We start from the raw sequence: 15,864 nt of genomic DNA, 5'->3' as shown, positions 1-15,864 counted from the left end.
GGGTGGGTGGGTGGGTGGGTGGGTGGGTAGGTAGGTAGGTAGGTAGGTAGGTAGGTAGGTAGATAGATAGATAGATAGATAGATAGATAGATAGATAGATAGACAGACAGACAGACAGACAGACAGACAGACAGACAGACAGACAGACAGACAGACAGACAGACAAGAATTCTTTACTGGCCAAGTGTGATTGGACACACAAGGAATTTGGTGTTTATGCTCTTGGTGTACATTGTGTCAAGAATCATAAGGTACGATACTTAATGATACCCATAGGGTATAAATAAGCAATCGAATCATACTAGGAAACAACCAATATAAATCGTAAGGATACAAGCCACAAAGTTAACAGTCCTGCAATCATAAGTGGGAGGAGATGGGTGATAGGAACGATGAGAAGACTAATAGTAATAATAAGTGAATATTTTGACAGTGTTGAAGGAATTATTTGTTTAGCAGAGTGATGGTGTTCAGGGCATAAAATTGTTTTTCTGACTAGATTTTCTAGGGCCGTGATGGCGAACCTGTGGCACGCGGAGCCGTATCAGTGGGCACACAAGCCATTGCCCTAGCTCAGCACCAGCATGCATGCGTGCGGAAGCCCTGGGAAGGTGTTTACAGCCTCTGGAGGGCCTCCAGGGTGGGGGGACCTGCACGACCTTCGACAAGCAGCTGGGTATCGCAGGGGAGGTGGAGTGCACATGCATGCACAGCACACATGCACGAGCAGGAGGCCCGGCCCAGTGAGCTGCGTATATCGGTAGCGGCGGGGAGAGGAACCCACCACTGCTTTTACTCCAACCCCTATTGAAGCAGGAAAAGTATACCCCTTTAGGCAAACCGTGTTCACCCTCCACAACCTCTAAAAAAAGCCATGCGCACATGCTCGGGGCAGCGGAGAGGAGGGGGGGCAGCAGAGAGGAGTCATGCACGCATGCACAGGGGGCACGGAGCCGGGGGCGCATTAAATTACTGGTGTGGGTGCACATGGGCATGTAACAGCACGCATGCGCATGTTTTTGGCACCCAAGGCAAAAAAGGTTTGCCATCCCTGTTCTAGGGTGCAGTGCTCTATAGTGTCTATAGTGTGTGTGTGAAAAGCATATATATATATATATATATATATATATATATATGTATGTATGTATGTATGTATATATATATATATATATATATATATATATGTATGTATGTATGTTATATTTATGCTGATAAATAAATAAAGGTAAGTAAGTAAAGATAAATAAATAAATAAATCAGCATAAATATAACAAATGTAACAAAAAAGGCAACAGTAAAAAATATTGGGTTTCTGTCTGGATGGACTCTTGTGACGAGCCTAATGACAGAGAGTGGAAGTGTGACCTTCCTCCCACACTTGGGCATACCAGGGGTTGTGACTTTAAGTATATGTATGTATGTATGTATGTATGTGTGTGTGTGTGTGTGTGTGTGTGTGTGTGTATGTATGTATGTATGTATGTATGTATGTATGTATGTATGTATGTATGTATGTATGTATATATATATATATATATATATATATATATATATATATATATATATATATATATATATTGTGTGTGTGTGTGTGTGTTGCATTTGTGCTGATAAATAAATAAAGGGAGACTAGTATAGATCTATTTCAAGCTATTTAGCTCTCATCAGCTAGCCATACCCTTACTGGGAATTGAACCTGGGCTGTATTACATATTAGGCAGTTGTATTAGCCACTAAGCCACAGGTTCTCCTCCTTTATATTTATACACACACACACACAGACACACACATAAACTACACAAAACATGCACCCAATGGCAAGGACAAGTCGAAGAGGTATCTTGCAGCTACAGAAGAGCCAGCAACCGTATCCCTTGCACCTGCATGCACAACTACGGGGGCGGGGGCTCTTTGTTTTTTTTTTTCTCTATCCTTGCACGAAAACACGACCCAGGCCCAGGCCGAAAGGAAGCTGGGATGCGTTTGCACGCCTTCCCCCGTAATTGCACCCCCGCACGAAACGTGCATGCTAAGCAGGGGGTTTAACCCAAGAGCCTGCAGATTTGCACAATGTTCTGCACAATATCTGCAAAGGGGGGGCGACCCCCACGCACCCCCTCCCCTCCTGCTGCCAAGCCTCCTGATTTGGGGGGGGGGCATTAGCAAAGACGTGGTGGTGGGCCCCAAAGCTTCCCCCCTCCCCCACTTTTATCAGAGCCCCCCAGGATGGGACTCCCCCATGGAGCAGAGGGGGCTGCCCCCCCCTCCGTGAATGAGTCACGTGGAGGGCGCGCTCCGAGGGAGGCGAGGGGAGACGCCCCCCGCCACGAGGGAGGGGGGAGGGCGCGGTTGCTAGGCGACGGCTCTTCCCATGCCACCCCCGCCCCTCCGCCCGTCTCCCCGTGCCTTTCTCACTCACCCGGGCCGGCCAGTGCGGGTAGCCCTTCATCTTGGCGAACACCAAGTCTCCGGCTTTGAAGCCGTGCGGCATCGCGGCGACGGGCGAGCAGGCCCCGGCCAGGCCTCAGGCTTCGCCAGGCAACCGGGAGGGGCGTGGCCGCCGGCCTGGAGGGGAAGGAAGGCGGGACACGCGCTTGTCGGCGCCTCATTGGCCCGCCCCGGTGTCGTTTCGGCGCCGACGCCGCCCGGCCGGAGCGGCTGATTGGCCGGCGGGGTGGCGGCACGCGCGCCTCGCGCTCCCTGGCTGCTGACCAATCGGAGCTCGCGGAGGGAAGGAAAAAAGGCGGGGTGGGAGCAGCTGCGGGGAACGAAGACGGGATTGGCTGGAAGAGGCGGGGGAGAGCGGGAGGGCGGGCAAAGGGCGGGGCTTAAGGAGGCACCGAGGGGCGGGGCGTCTATATTTTATTTTATTTATTTATTTATTCATTCATTCATTTATTGAGTTTGTCAAACATTTACGAGATAACAAGTATAAATATAATAACTTATATAATAAGAGTATAATATGTAATAATATATATGTATAACAAATATAATAAATCTTGGGAGGAACTCTGCACATGCTTTGGAGCCCTCTTTTTGCAAGGAGCTTTTTCAAATGGCAATTAATTCTATAGGTGGTCCCCCACTTACAACAGTTCATTTAGTGACCGCTCAAAGTTGCGATGGCACTGAAAAAAGTGACTTGGGACAATTTTCCCCCCGCTCAATGACCGTCGCAGCATCCTGTTGGATCACATGATCAAAATGCGGCCTGACTCCTATTTATGACGGTTGCAGTGCCCAGGGGGTCGTGTGACCCCTTTCACCAAAGTTGTAAAATGGGGCAAAGCTCACTTAACAAATATATCACTTAGCAACGTACATTCTGGGCCCCATTCTGGTCGTAAGTCGAGGACTGCCTTTATCTGAGCGGCTGCTAAGGGTTGACTCCAACCTCATGGCACACAAATGGACACAATCAGTGGTAAGGAAGGGATGTATTATCCCACGCAGGCAGGAGGGCAGGCATCTTCTGCCCCTTTGGTGCACAACGCCCCTGCAAGGGAGGCCAGTCTGAGAAGTCTACCCTTTCTGCCCCAAGTGGGGCGTGTAAGGCCTTTGCCTTCCACAACCTGGTAACTTCAGGAAGTGTGGATCCGACTGAACATCCAAGAAGCAGATGTAGAAAGAGAGAAAGATTCCTAGAGAGGAATGCAGGAGGCAAGTGATAGAGAAACAAAGCATAGCAATTCAAGTATTGAAGCGGGCAAGAGATAATGGATAGATGACTTCTCATTTATTTATTTTTTTGGTGTTTTGATTTGCTCCGCTTTTCCGCTCTCTTTTTTTGTAGGTAGGCAACATGATTAGAAGTTAGGTAGGATAAAAAGAAAATCTTTTTTAACCAAGGGTGACATGGTTAAAAGTTATAATAAGAGAAATAAGAGAAAAGGGGAACATTACTGTATACACTTTTATATGATAAAATAGGAGCAAATAGTAAGAGAAAACATGGGATAATTGAATAATGAGACTGCAACTTCATAAAAATAGTATTAGAAATATATGTTGGTTGAAAGCAATAATTATGACTAATGCTATTAGTTTTATTTGTAGAAGAATGTAATTTTGTAATTTTAATAGATTTGTATGCCGCCCAATCCCGAAGGACTCCAGGCGGCTTACATAAAAGCAGTTTAAAATATTAAAAAAGATTAAAAAAACATGAGACAAAACGACTTAAAAACAGAAGCACAACATGCACTCAGTTGTAATGGGGCTGAAGCTCAGTCAAGATCAACAGCCCCAGGCCTGCCGGAACAGCCAGGTCTTAACAGACTTTCGGAAGGCCAGGAGAGTGGGGAGGGTCCGGATCTCAGGGGGTAGATCGTTCCAAAGGGACGGGGCAGCAACAGAGAAGGCTCTCCCCCGGGGAGCCGCCAGACGGCATTGTGTGGCCGACGGTACCCGGAGAAGGCCCGCCGTGTGCGGTCTTATTGGACGCTGGGAGGTATGTGGCAGGAGGCGGTCACGGAGATATCCAGGTCCTAGGCCATGTAGGGCTTTATAGGTAACGACCAGCACCTTGAAGTGTGTCCGGAGACCGATGGGAAGCCAGTGCAGCTCACGGAGGATAGATGTAACATGGGTGTACCTAGGTACACCCAATATCGCTCGCGCAGCTGCATTCTGGACCAATTGTAGTCTCTGAACACTTTTCAGGGGCAGCCCCATGTAGAGCGCGTTACAGTAGTCGAGCCTTGAGGTGACGATGTAGGACACCCAGGTGCCACTCTGTTCACAAATTGATATGTTTGTAAACAAATTAAACACTTAAAAAGGAAGCGTGGATCCAAACTCCACTAGTGCTTCGGTTGAATCCGGCAGGGGATTAGGAGAGGTGTAGTCCAGCCTCCCTGTAATCCTGGCCCGTGGGCAGTGGTGAAATGCAATTTTTTTTTTTTACTACCGGTTCTGTGGGTGTGGTGTGGCTTGGTGGCTGTGGCTTGGTGGGGTGTGGCAGGGGAAGGATACTGCAAAATCTCCATTCCCACCCCATTCTGGGGCCAGCCAGAGATGGCATTTGCTGGTTCTCCAAACTACTCAAAACTTCTGCTACCAGTTCTCCAGAACCTATCACAACCTGCTGGATTTCAGTAGCAGTAGTAGCAGTTAGACTTATATACCGCTTCATAGGGCTTTCAGCCCTCTCTAAGCGGTTTACAGAGTCAGCATATTGCCCCCAACAACAATCCGGGTCCCCATTTTACCCACTTCGGAAGGATGGAAGGCTGAGTCAACCTTGAGCCTAGTGGGATTTGAACAGCCGAACTGCAGAACTGCAGTCAGCTGAAGTAGCCTGCAGTGCTGCATTTAACCACTGCGCCACCTCGGCTCATTTCACCCCTGCCCATGGGTGAGATGGGCCTGACCAACATCTGGAGGAAGAGCTGGCTTGCTGCTCACAGATCCCGAGGGTGCAAAGTTGATCATGGCTTCTCCTGGTGGCCTCCGCACCCACAGCAAACTTGCTCCGGGCTGTCAAAAGAACATTTTCCTCTGTTTACCCAGGAGGTGACAAAAGGAGATGAAGAACAAAGCCCGGGAAAATAATTGACTTTGGGATTCCCCAACAGGTTTCTCGGCTTCTTCTTCCCTCCGGATGAAAACGGTCTAATTAAATAAACTGCAGCTTGCGGGCTGAGCCCGTCTCCCTGGCACGCGAATGGCAACAACAGCCAAGCTCGGATCTCATGCCAAGTGAGCACCGAAGAGAAGCCCCCTTGGGAGACTGGCACTTTGGCACATCGCCTCCTGCAGTCCCTCTTCCTATTTGTGCCTCTTTAAAACTAAGCTCTGGTTTTCCCAGTGGCAATGGATGGCTGTGAAGTTTGGACCATAAGGAAGGCTGAGCGCCAAAGAATGGAGGCCTTTGAACTCTGGTGCTGGAGAAGAAGACTTCTGCTCTGAGTCCCTTGGACTGCAAGGCCATCCAACCGGTCAGTCCTAGAGGAGATCAACCCTGACGGCTCTTTAGAAGGACAGATCCTGAAGAGGAAACTCTGGTGCTGGAGAAGAAGACTCCTGCACTGAGTCCCTTGGACTGCAAGGCCATCCAACCGATCAGTCCTAGAGGAGATCACCCTGACGGCTCTTTAGAAGGTCCTAAATCCTGAAGAGGAGACTCAAGTATTTTGGCCACCTAATGAGAAGGAAGGACTCCCTGGAGAAGAGCCTCATGCTGGGAACGATGGAGGGGAAAAGAAGAAGGGGAGGACAGAGAATGAGGTGGTTGGATGGAGTCACCGAAGCAGCAGGCGTGAGCTTAAATGGACTCCAGAGGATGATAGAGGACCAGAAGGCTTGGAGGAACATTGTCGATGGTTCCTGCCAGCATTACTACTGGTTTGGTGCCCGAAAAATTTTGCGTGAGCATGGTCATGTCATGGCTGCTGCTGTACCGCAATATATTCAGGGAGGGCTTAATTTTGGGGGAGGGATTATTTTAGTGCATGTGCTCAAAAGCCTGATTGAGCTTATTATCGAGGGAGGTCTTACGTTCGGGGTGTTGGAAGAAATGTCCTTCTGGGTTCAGCTCCAAGTGGGGAAAAAGACACTGGAGGCTGGTTGGAAAGATGGTTTTAATGGTGGACAGGCCACATGGCTTGAGTCCTGAACAGAAAAGGGGATCACATGCTTCAATGTTGGGTACAGACTCCCATGGGGCCATGCAGGGGCAACTCTCTAGGCTGTGTTTTGAATCCAGGTTTGGTTGAGTTCTCAGATGCCATGTGGTGGTGTGGGTAAAGGCTAATAATGCCTTAATCCCATCACCCTGGAGCTGAAGGGGAGAACTCTTTATTATGTAAAGGGACTGGCTTGGGCATCTTAATGGCCCATTGAAAAGGGGTGGGGGCAGGAAGCTGCACGGAGTTACTTTGCCTTTAAAACATGTTTCTCCCATTTCACATCCAGAGAAATGTAATATTCTGCCTTTTCAATATTTCCTAGGATATTTCATTTTTCTGGGAGAGGGCTGGGTGATAACTTCCTACAGGGGCAACAGGCTATGAGAAGAAAATATACAGTTGTGATGTACAGATCGTTCTTGACTTATGAACACAATGGAGTCCAAAATTTATGCTAAGTAAAACACTTGTTAAGCGAGTTTTGCCCCATTTTACGACCTTTCATGCCACAGTTGTTAAATGAATCATTGCAGTTGTTGAGTGAGTTCACTTGGCTTGTCAGGAGGTCGCAGAAGGGTATCGCATGACCTTGGGACACAGCAACGGTCACAAGTATGAACCAGTTGCCAAGCGTCTCAATTTTGATCAGGTGACTCAGGGGATGCTACCAACGGTCGTTAAGTGTGAAAAACGTTCGTAAGTCTATTTTTTCAATGCTGTTGTAACTTTGAACCATGATGGGTTCCGCATGGATGCGCGCAGTGCGGGCATGCATCTTAGCACCTCCGCGAGCCTTCGCAACGCTCCAGCTGCTCAGCGTCACATCTCACAGGTGCTGTATGCGCCATTTGCGTGCGCAGAAGCGCAGAAGACTTAAAAGACCTGTAAGGAGCTCGGGCGGTGCTCCAATACGCCTGTACCGGGGCATACCGCCTGCAACCCACCACTGCTTTGAACGGTCACTAAATGAACTGTTGTAAGTCGAGGAATGTGTGTAGCGATTAAGATACTGTCCTGGAAAGTAGGATTCTAGTCCTGCTTGAGGCCTGAAAGCCAGCAGGAGGACTTAGGACTACTTTCCTTCTTTCTTTCTTTCTTTCTTTCTTTCTTTTTCTTTCTTTCTTTCTTTCTTTCTTTCTTTCTTTCTTCTTTCTTTCTTTCTTTCTTTCTTTCTCTTCTCTCTCTCTCTCTCTCTCTCTCTCTCTCTCTCTCTCTCCCTCCCTCCCTCCCTCCCTCCCTCCCTCCCTCCCTCCCTCTGAGCCTGTCCTACCACACAGGGTTGTCGTTATGGGAGAAAATAGGAGGAAAGAAGAATATTATATATATTGACCATCTTGGATTACATTTCACCAAATAAAAGTAAACCGAGAAAAGAAAGGAGTGGAGAAAAAAAAATATGTCCCCTAAAAATACGTTCTTTAATGAGCTTTTTTTTGGAAACCCATAGAGAAGGACCTCCTACTGCCTAGAGCGTTGGTTGGTTGACCATTGTGCGATCGGCCGCAAAAGTTGCCCCTTGGGCCACCCAATCCGCGCAGCTTCCGGCCTGGAAAGTAGGATTCTAGTCCTGCTTGAGGCCTGAAAGCCAGCTGGGTGATTTAGGACTAGTCTCTCTCTTTCTGAGCCTGTCCTACCACACAGGGCTGTCGTTATGGGAGAAAATAGGAGGAAGGAGGAATATTATGTATATTGACCATCTTGGACTACATTTCACCAAATAAAAGTAAAACGAGAAAAGAAAAGAGTGGAGAAAAAAAAATGCCCCCTAAAAATACGTTCTTTAATAACCTTTTTTGGGGGGAACCCATAGAGAAGGACCTCCTACTGCCTAGAGCGTCGGTTGGTTGACCGTTGTGCGATCGGCCGCGAGATTGCCCCTTGGGCCACCCAATTAGCGCAGCTTCCGGTCCATCGGCGACCCCCCCTCCCTCCTCGGGGCTTCAGGGCAGAGGTGACTTCCGCCCACGCTCCGCGACGCACCCCTTCCGTCCCTTCCCTTCTCGGAGTCAAGATGGCGTCAGAAGCGGCGTCGGCAGGTGACCGGAAACTGGGTTGGCTTCCGTTTCCTGTTTTTTCCCTCTGCTGCTTGTTATTTATCCGCCCAGCCGCCTCCGGTTATCGTTTCGAGGCCAGCGGCGCTTGTTTCAGGTGGGCTTCGGGGGCGGGGAGGCGGCCATGAAGAAGTTCTTCCAGGAAATCAAAGGCGAATTGAAGTTCAAGACGGCCGGGCCGGGCCAGAAACTCAACGAGTCGCCTAGGTAACCGCCCCCTCCCCATTCTAAACAGTGGGAAGGTCCCTCAACCTGGCGCCCGCGAATGAATTGGGGGCTTCTGCGACTCCCCATCTCTTTTCCCAGCCCTGGGAGTAGCAGTCCTTCCAACCACACAGGTTGTGGGGACGGAATAAAGGAGATTTGGGGAGGGGAAGGATTGTTATAGGAAAGAGTGGAGGACCCCTTAATATATAGTATAATATAGCATAATATAAAATAATATATACAATTAATATTATATATATACAGTACTGTGCAAAAGTTATAGGCAGGTATGAAAAATGCTGTAAACAAAATGCTTTCAGAAATAGAAATAATGATTGTTTATTTCTGTCAATTATCAAAATGCAAAGTGAGCGAATAAAAGAAAAACCTAAATCAAATCAATATTTGGGTGACCCACCCTTTGCCTTCAAAACAGCAGCCATTCTCATAGGTCAGTGTTTTTCAACCTTGGCAACTTGAAGAATGCATTCGCTGGCTGGGGAATTCTGGGAGTTGAAGTCCAGACATCTTCAAGTTACCAAGGTTGAAAAACACTGTCATAGGTACACTTGCACAAAGTCAGGGATTTTATAGGATTATAGTCAGGTGTATGATCAACCAATTATACCAAACAGGTGCTAATGATCATCAATGTCACAGCGTAGGTTGAAACCCAGTCATGAACTGAAACAAACAGCTGTGTAGGAGGCTTAAAACTGGGTGAGGAACAGCCAAACTCTGCTGCCAAGGTGAGGTTGTGAAAAACAGTTTCATGTCATGGCAAGATTGAGCACAGCAACAAGACACAAGGCATCAACGCGGTCTCTCCCAGACAAAGATTTCAAAGCAGACGGGGGTTTCAAGATGTGCTGTTCAAGCTCGTTTGAAGAAGCACAAAGAAACGGGCAACGTTGAGGATCGTAGACGCAGTGGCCAAGGAAACTTAGTGCAGCAGATGAAAGACAAATCAAGCTTATTACCCTCAAATTGGAAGATGTCCAGCGGTTCCATCAGCTCAGAACTGGCAGAAACCACTGGGACCCAGGTACACCCATCTACTATCCGGAGAAGTCTGACCAGAAGTGGTCTTCATGGAAGAGTTGCAGCCCAAAAGCCATACCTCCGACATGGGAACAAGGCCAAGCGACTAGCATGAAAACATAGGAACTGGGGTGCAGAAAAATGGCAGCAGGTGCTCTGGAGTGATGAGTCAAAATGTGAAATATTTGGCTGTAGCAGAAGGCAGTGTGTTCATCAAAGGGCTGGTGAGTGGTACAATAATGAGTGTCTGCAGGCAACAGTGAAACGTGGTGGAGGTTCCTTGAATGTTTGGGGCTGCTTTTCTGCAAATGGAGTTGGAGATTTGGTCAGGATTAACGGTGTTCTCAATGCTGAGAAATACAGGCAGATACTTATCCATCATGCAATACCATCAGGAAGGCGTATGATTGGCCCCAAATTTATTCTGCAGCAGGACAGCGACCCTAAGCATACAGCCAAAGCCACTAAGAACTATCTTCAGCATGAAGAAGAACAAGAAGTATACTGGAAGGGATGGTATGGCCCCCACAGAGCCCTGATCTCAACATCATCGAGTGTGTCTGGGATTACATGAAGAGACAGAAGGATGTGAGAAAGCCTACATCCAGAGAAGGTCTGTGGTTAGTTCTCCAAGATGTTTGGAACAACCTACCAGCCGAGTTCCTTCAAAAACTGTGTACGAGTGTACCTAGAAGAATTGCTGCTGCTTTGAAGGCAAAGGGTGGGTCACACCAAATATTGATTCGATTTAGATTTTTCTTTTGTTCACTCACTTTGCATTTTGAAAATTGACACAAATAACAATCATTTATATTTCTGAAAGTATTCTTTGTTTACAGCATTTTTGCCTAAAACTTTTGCACAGTACTATACATACATACATACATACATACATACATACACATACATACATACATACATACATACATATACATATATAAGTGTGTGTGTGTGTGTGTGTGTGTGTGTGTGTGTATGTATATATATATATATATATATATATATATATATATATATATATATATATATATATATATATATGTTTTTCACAGGTGTAGGTATGCTGGTCTTGTATTCGGGTCTTTTCCCGTGTAAGATTGATTGATGTGTGTGTGTGTGTGTGTGTGTGTTTTTATTTGTGCTAATAAAAAAACACAAATATAACAAAGGCAACAGTAAAAATATTGGGTTTCTGTCGTGATGGACTCTTGTGACGAGCCAATTGACAGATGATGGAAGCAGTTAGCTTCCCCCATAATTGGGGCTTACCAGGGGTTGTAAAAATCTAATATGTATATATGTATATATGTGTGTCTGTGTGTGTGTATGTATATATGTATGTATGTATGTGTCAAGTTTGTCAAGATCCTTCTGTATCATGAGCCTATCTTCTGGAGTGTTGGCTATTCCTACCAGCTTGTTGTCATCTGCAAATTTGATGAGTTCCCCATTTATTCCCTCATCCAAATCATTGATGAAGATGTTGAAGGGCCTAAAACAGAGCCTTGGGGTACCCCACTGCATACTTCCCTCCATGAAGATGCAGTTCCATTGAGGACTACACATTGAGTGTGGTTGGTCAGCCAGCTACGGATCCATCTGGTGGTGATGCTGTCTAATCCACATTCTTCTACTTTATCTAGTAGTAGGTTATGGTCTACTTTATCAAATGGGTGACTTTGGGCCAATCATCAGGAGGTGATGAGTTCTAGTCTCAGTTTAGGCATGAAAATTAGCTGGATGACTGGGTTAGTCACCAGGACACTGGGAATTCTAGTACCACTGTAAGGAATGAAAGCCACCTGGGTGGCTTTGGGCGGATCACCAGGAGCCGGTGAGTTCTAGTTCTTGTCTTAGGCACCAAAGCCAGTTGAATTACTCTCGGTCTGTTACTCTATCTCACTTCCCACAATTGTTATTATTTGGGGAGGGGGAGAGGAAGAGTGTTATGTATGTTTTCCTTGCACTTCTTTTTTTCTTTTTAGGTTTCTCCTTAGTTTGCATTGATTTTTTATCTTTCTAAACTTTAATCCAATCGTTTAAAAAAAGGGAGAGAGAGAAATGACTGTCAGGCCTGCAGCCATTTTTTCTTGTGGATCTTTGGCCTGCCACACTTTCTATTATTCTACTATGCATTTTCTATGGTGGGAAAATGGGAGAGGGGATTGTATGGAGTTAGATGCTATGTAGCCAAAACAAAATAGCTTTCTAGAAAACCAAGGTCATCCTTTGTCTCTGGACTTCTGCACTTGACCGGAACTGGATGGGTGGAAGCTGCCAGCATGGCAGTGGGAGATTGGATCATGTGATGGACTTGTGGGTGTGGGGGCAAGATCGTAAACTTTCAACTGGGTGGGTGGGGAAAACCTGCTGAAAAGCTTTCAGATTCAGGTTTTCCCAGATGTGTCAACATGGCTCTCTTAATCAATTGGAACTTTGAGGAATCCTTTGCCTTGGACTCTGATTCAATTTTGGATGCTATTTGGAACCCTGACACTATCTTCTCTTCCTCTTTGGGATGCAGGGCCCCCAAATATGCTGATAAAGCGACATTCTCCTTATGAAGGAAAAGAGACGTCGGAGCTTTGTAGAGCTTTAATCCAGCTGGCGTGCTGGGTTGCTAGGAATTTAAAACTAGACTGCACAGGGTGAGCCTCTGGCCCTTTATGATGCTGCTGGGAGAGGTGTGACACTGGGGAGGAGACACATTGCATTGGCTTGCTAGCTGAGCCTGGGTATGTCAGAATGAGCCACAGGCCCATTCATTTCATTGTATTTGCTGCTGGAAAGTGTCCTGTGTCCTGTGATTTGCCTGCGACTACCCCCTCTATATGAATAGGTTTGTATCTTTGGGATAGAATAATAGGCTGAGCTCGAAGGGAGCTTGGAGGTCTTCTAGTCCAACCCGCTGCTCGAGCAGGAGATCCTACACCATTCCAGCCAAATGGTTGTCCAAGCTCTTCTTTAAAAAACTTCCAGTGTTGGAGCATTCACAACTTCTGGAGGCAAGTGGTTCCATTGGTTAATTGTTCTCACTGTCAGCAAATTTCTCCTTAATTCTAAGTTGCTTCTCTCCTCCTTTAGTTTCCACCCATGCTTCTTGTTCTACCCTCAGGTGCCTTGGAGAATAACTTGACCTCTTATTTGTGGCAGCCCCTGAGCTATCAGAACACTGCTATCATGTCTCCCCTAGTCCTTCTTTTCATTAAACTAGACATACTCAGTTCCTGCAACCGTTCTTCATATGTTTTAGTCTCCAGTCCCCTAATCATCTTTGTTGCTCTTGTAGAGCCAAGGTGGCGCAGTGGTTAAATGCAGCACTGCAGGCTACTGCTAGATCAGCAGGTCAGCGGTTCAAATCTCACCGGCTCAGGGTTGACTCAGCCTTCCATCCTTCCGAGGTGGGTAAAATGAGGACCCAGATTGTTGGGGGCAATATGCTGACTCTCTGTAAACCGCTTAGAGAGGCCTGAAAGGCCTATGAAGCGGTATATAAGTCTACTGCTATTGCTATTGCTATTGCTATTCTCTGCACTCTTTCTAGAGTCTCTACATCTTTTCTACATCGTGGCGACCAAAACTGGATGCACTATTCCAAGTGTGGCCTTACCAAGGCCTTATAAAGTGGTATTAACACTTCAGGTGATCTCAGATAAATGGTTGTCCAATCTCTTTTTAAAGACCTCCAACTTCTGGAGGCAAACTGTTCCAGTGGTTAATTGTTCTCACTGTTAGGAAGTTTCTCCTCAATTCTAGGTTGCTTCTCTCTTCAATGAGTTTCCATCCGTTGCTTCTTGTCCTACTGGTGCCTTGGAGAATAGTTTGACCCCCTCCTCTTTGTAGGAGCCCCTCAGATATGGGAAGGCTGATATCATGTCTCCCCTGGTCCTTCTTTTCATTGAACTGGAAATATCCAATTCCTGTTTCTTTGTATGTTTTAGCCTCCAGTCCCCTAATCCTCTCTGTTGCTCTTCTCTGCACTCTTTCCAGCGTCTCAATATGTATATGGTGGTGACCAGAACTGGATGCAGTATCCCAAGTGGGGGTTTTTGTAGCTCAGAGTTTGAACTCAGGATCCTTGGTTCTCTCTGAGCTTGGTTGTTTCCTTGAAGAGGTTTCATGACCCAACTAGGGAACATCATCAGTGCTAGAAAGGGGTGGGGTTTACAGAGAGAAGGATGGTCTAGGTCAAGATAGTTTTTAAGCTCTGGTTTGTGTTGAATTTTGGGCAAAATAAATAATTCATGAGTGGGAGGCCAGTAAGCAACAACATTGGCCAGCTTAGTTGTTGGCCTCTGGATTTGTGAAGGGCTTTGAAGCCTGTTGGGGTTCTGAGCCCTGTCAAGGATGGATCTGCTTGTTCTTATAGGTCTCCCAAGATCATGAAGCCGACTCCTCATCCCGATAAAACCCCTTTAATTTAGTTTAAAGGGAATTCCTCTCCAGGAAAGTCCCAGCCAACAAGAGATTTCACAACTACAGACCTTTATCAGGCTTGGAGAGCTGCCAGGCCGATATCTTCCAAGCGCCACTCCGTAGCAGACAATACTTGGCAAGAGGTCAGGAACAGATCTTCACTCTAATTGAATTGAACTAATTGTCTCCTGCAATTCCACTCCCCTTTTGCTCCTCTTTTATTCCCTATGGGAGGGGCCATTCACCGTCCACCTGTGGCCTTACTCCCAAGTCGACCCCTGTTCTTTAGCTGTTCCCTTCCTCTGGCAACTCTGCGCATGCGCACACTGGGAACAGGCTCCAGCTGTTCTTCTGCCCCACTGATCTCCGACTCCAAAGGCAGCTGATAACTGTCGGACGGCCCTGGCCCCCTCTCTGCCTCCGACACAGAGCCCTCATCAGAGCCTTCCCCAGACTCCAGGACTGGCCCATCTTCCTCCCCGACCTCCTCACTCTCCGAATCTGCTGCCAGCTCCACTGGCTGCTGATGGGCCACAACTCTGCTGAACATCCACTCTTCTTTGCTGAAGGAAGAGGAGACATTGTTCTGCATTAGCTGAGCTACAATGGGACATACTTTTTCTTTACTTTAATTATTCCCTTGGTGGATGTAGAGCGAGGATCTTTTCTCAGTGCTGTAGAAACGGGGGGAGGGGAGAAGAATGAAAATTGGTATACAGGTAGTCCCAGATTTACAACAGTTCGTTTAGCGACCATCCAAAGTTACAATGACCCCCGAAAAGGGGCTTATTGTCACACCTGGAAGCCATCTTTTACATTGGGCCTTCAGGCCTGCCACATTTTCTACTGTGGGAAAACCGGAGAGGAGGATTATACAGAGTGTGGGTGATGTGTAGCCATAATAACATTCTTTCTCAGAAAGTCAAGGTCATCTGGTCCTGGAGCTGCGATGAGGTGGCTGGGAGGCATCTCCAGATGTGGATGCTGCCTGATTGGACCATGTGACTGATATGTGGGTGCTGGGCAGGGGCTTGGACTTTCCTTTGGGTGAGGAAAACCTGGGAGCTTTCAGATTTGGGTTTCCCAGATGTGCCAACATGACATCTCTAATAAAGTGGAACTTTGAGGAAACTCAAGGCTCGGAGTCTTCTGTCGTTCGGGATGTTACTTGGAACCCTGAGGCTTACGCCCATTTTTTTCCACACTCACCACCATTCCTCACGATCAAAATTCAGACGCTTAGCAATCTGAAAGCTTCCCGGTTTCCCCCACCCAGTTGAAAGTTCAAGATATTGCCCCCCACCCCACCCACAAGTCCATCCCATGGTCCAATCTCCCACTGCCATGAAGACAGATTCCACCCATCCAGTTCCGGTCAGGTGCAGAAGTGGAGAGACAAAGGATGACCTTGGCTTTCTAGAAAGAATGTTGTTATGGCTACATCTCATCTAACTCCATACAACCCACCTTCCCATTTTCCCGCAATAGAAAACGCATAGTAGAATAATAGAAATTGT

The 15,864-nt window shown here is 47.0% G+C and overlaps 2 protein-coding genes across 3 annotated transcripts in view; one reads left to right on the top strand and one right to left on the bottom strand.

Annotated features, from left to right (window-relative positions):
* Positions 1 to 2,584, bottom strand: part of HDGFL2 (HDGF like 2) — a 39,270-nt gene extending 36,686 nt beyond the window's left edge. For both annotated transcript variants that reach the window (XM_032231477.1, XM_032231554.1), the window contains exon 1: positions 2,420 to 2,584. In XM_032231477.1, the coding sequence (XP_032087368.1) occupies positions 2,420 to 2,491 (72 nt within the window). In that variant the 5' untranslated portion in view covers positions 2,492 to 2,584. The remainder of the gene's footprint in view (positions 1 to 2,419) is intronic.
* A 6,108-nt stretch (positions 2,585 to 8,692) lies between these two features.
* Positions 8,693 to 15,864, top strand: part of UBXN6 (UBX domain protein 6) — a 32,231-nt gene continuing 25,059 nt past the window's right edge. Inside the window, 1 exon segment of the mRNA XM_032231377.1 lies at positions 8,693 to 8,890. Within this exon segment, the coding sequence (XP_032087268.1) occupies positions 8,808 to 8,890 (83 nt within the window). The 5' untranslated portion in view covers positions 8,693 to 8,807.

This window comes from Thamnophis elegans, chromosome 1 (assembly GCF_009769535.1).
Source record: "Thamnophis elegans isolate rThaEle1 chromosome 1, rThaEle1.pri, whole genome shotgun sequence".
NCBI lineage: Eukaryota > Metazoa > Chordata > Lepidosauria > Squamata > Colubridae > Thamnophis > Thamnophis elegans.
This window is presented reverse-complemented; position numbering and strand designations above follow the sequence as displayed.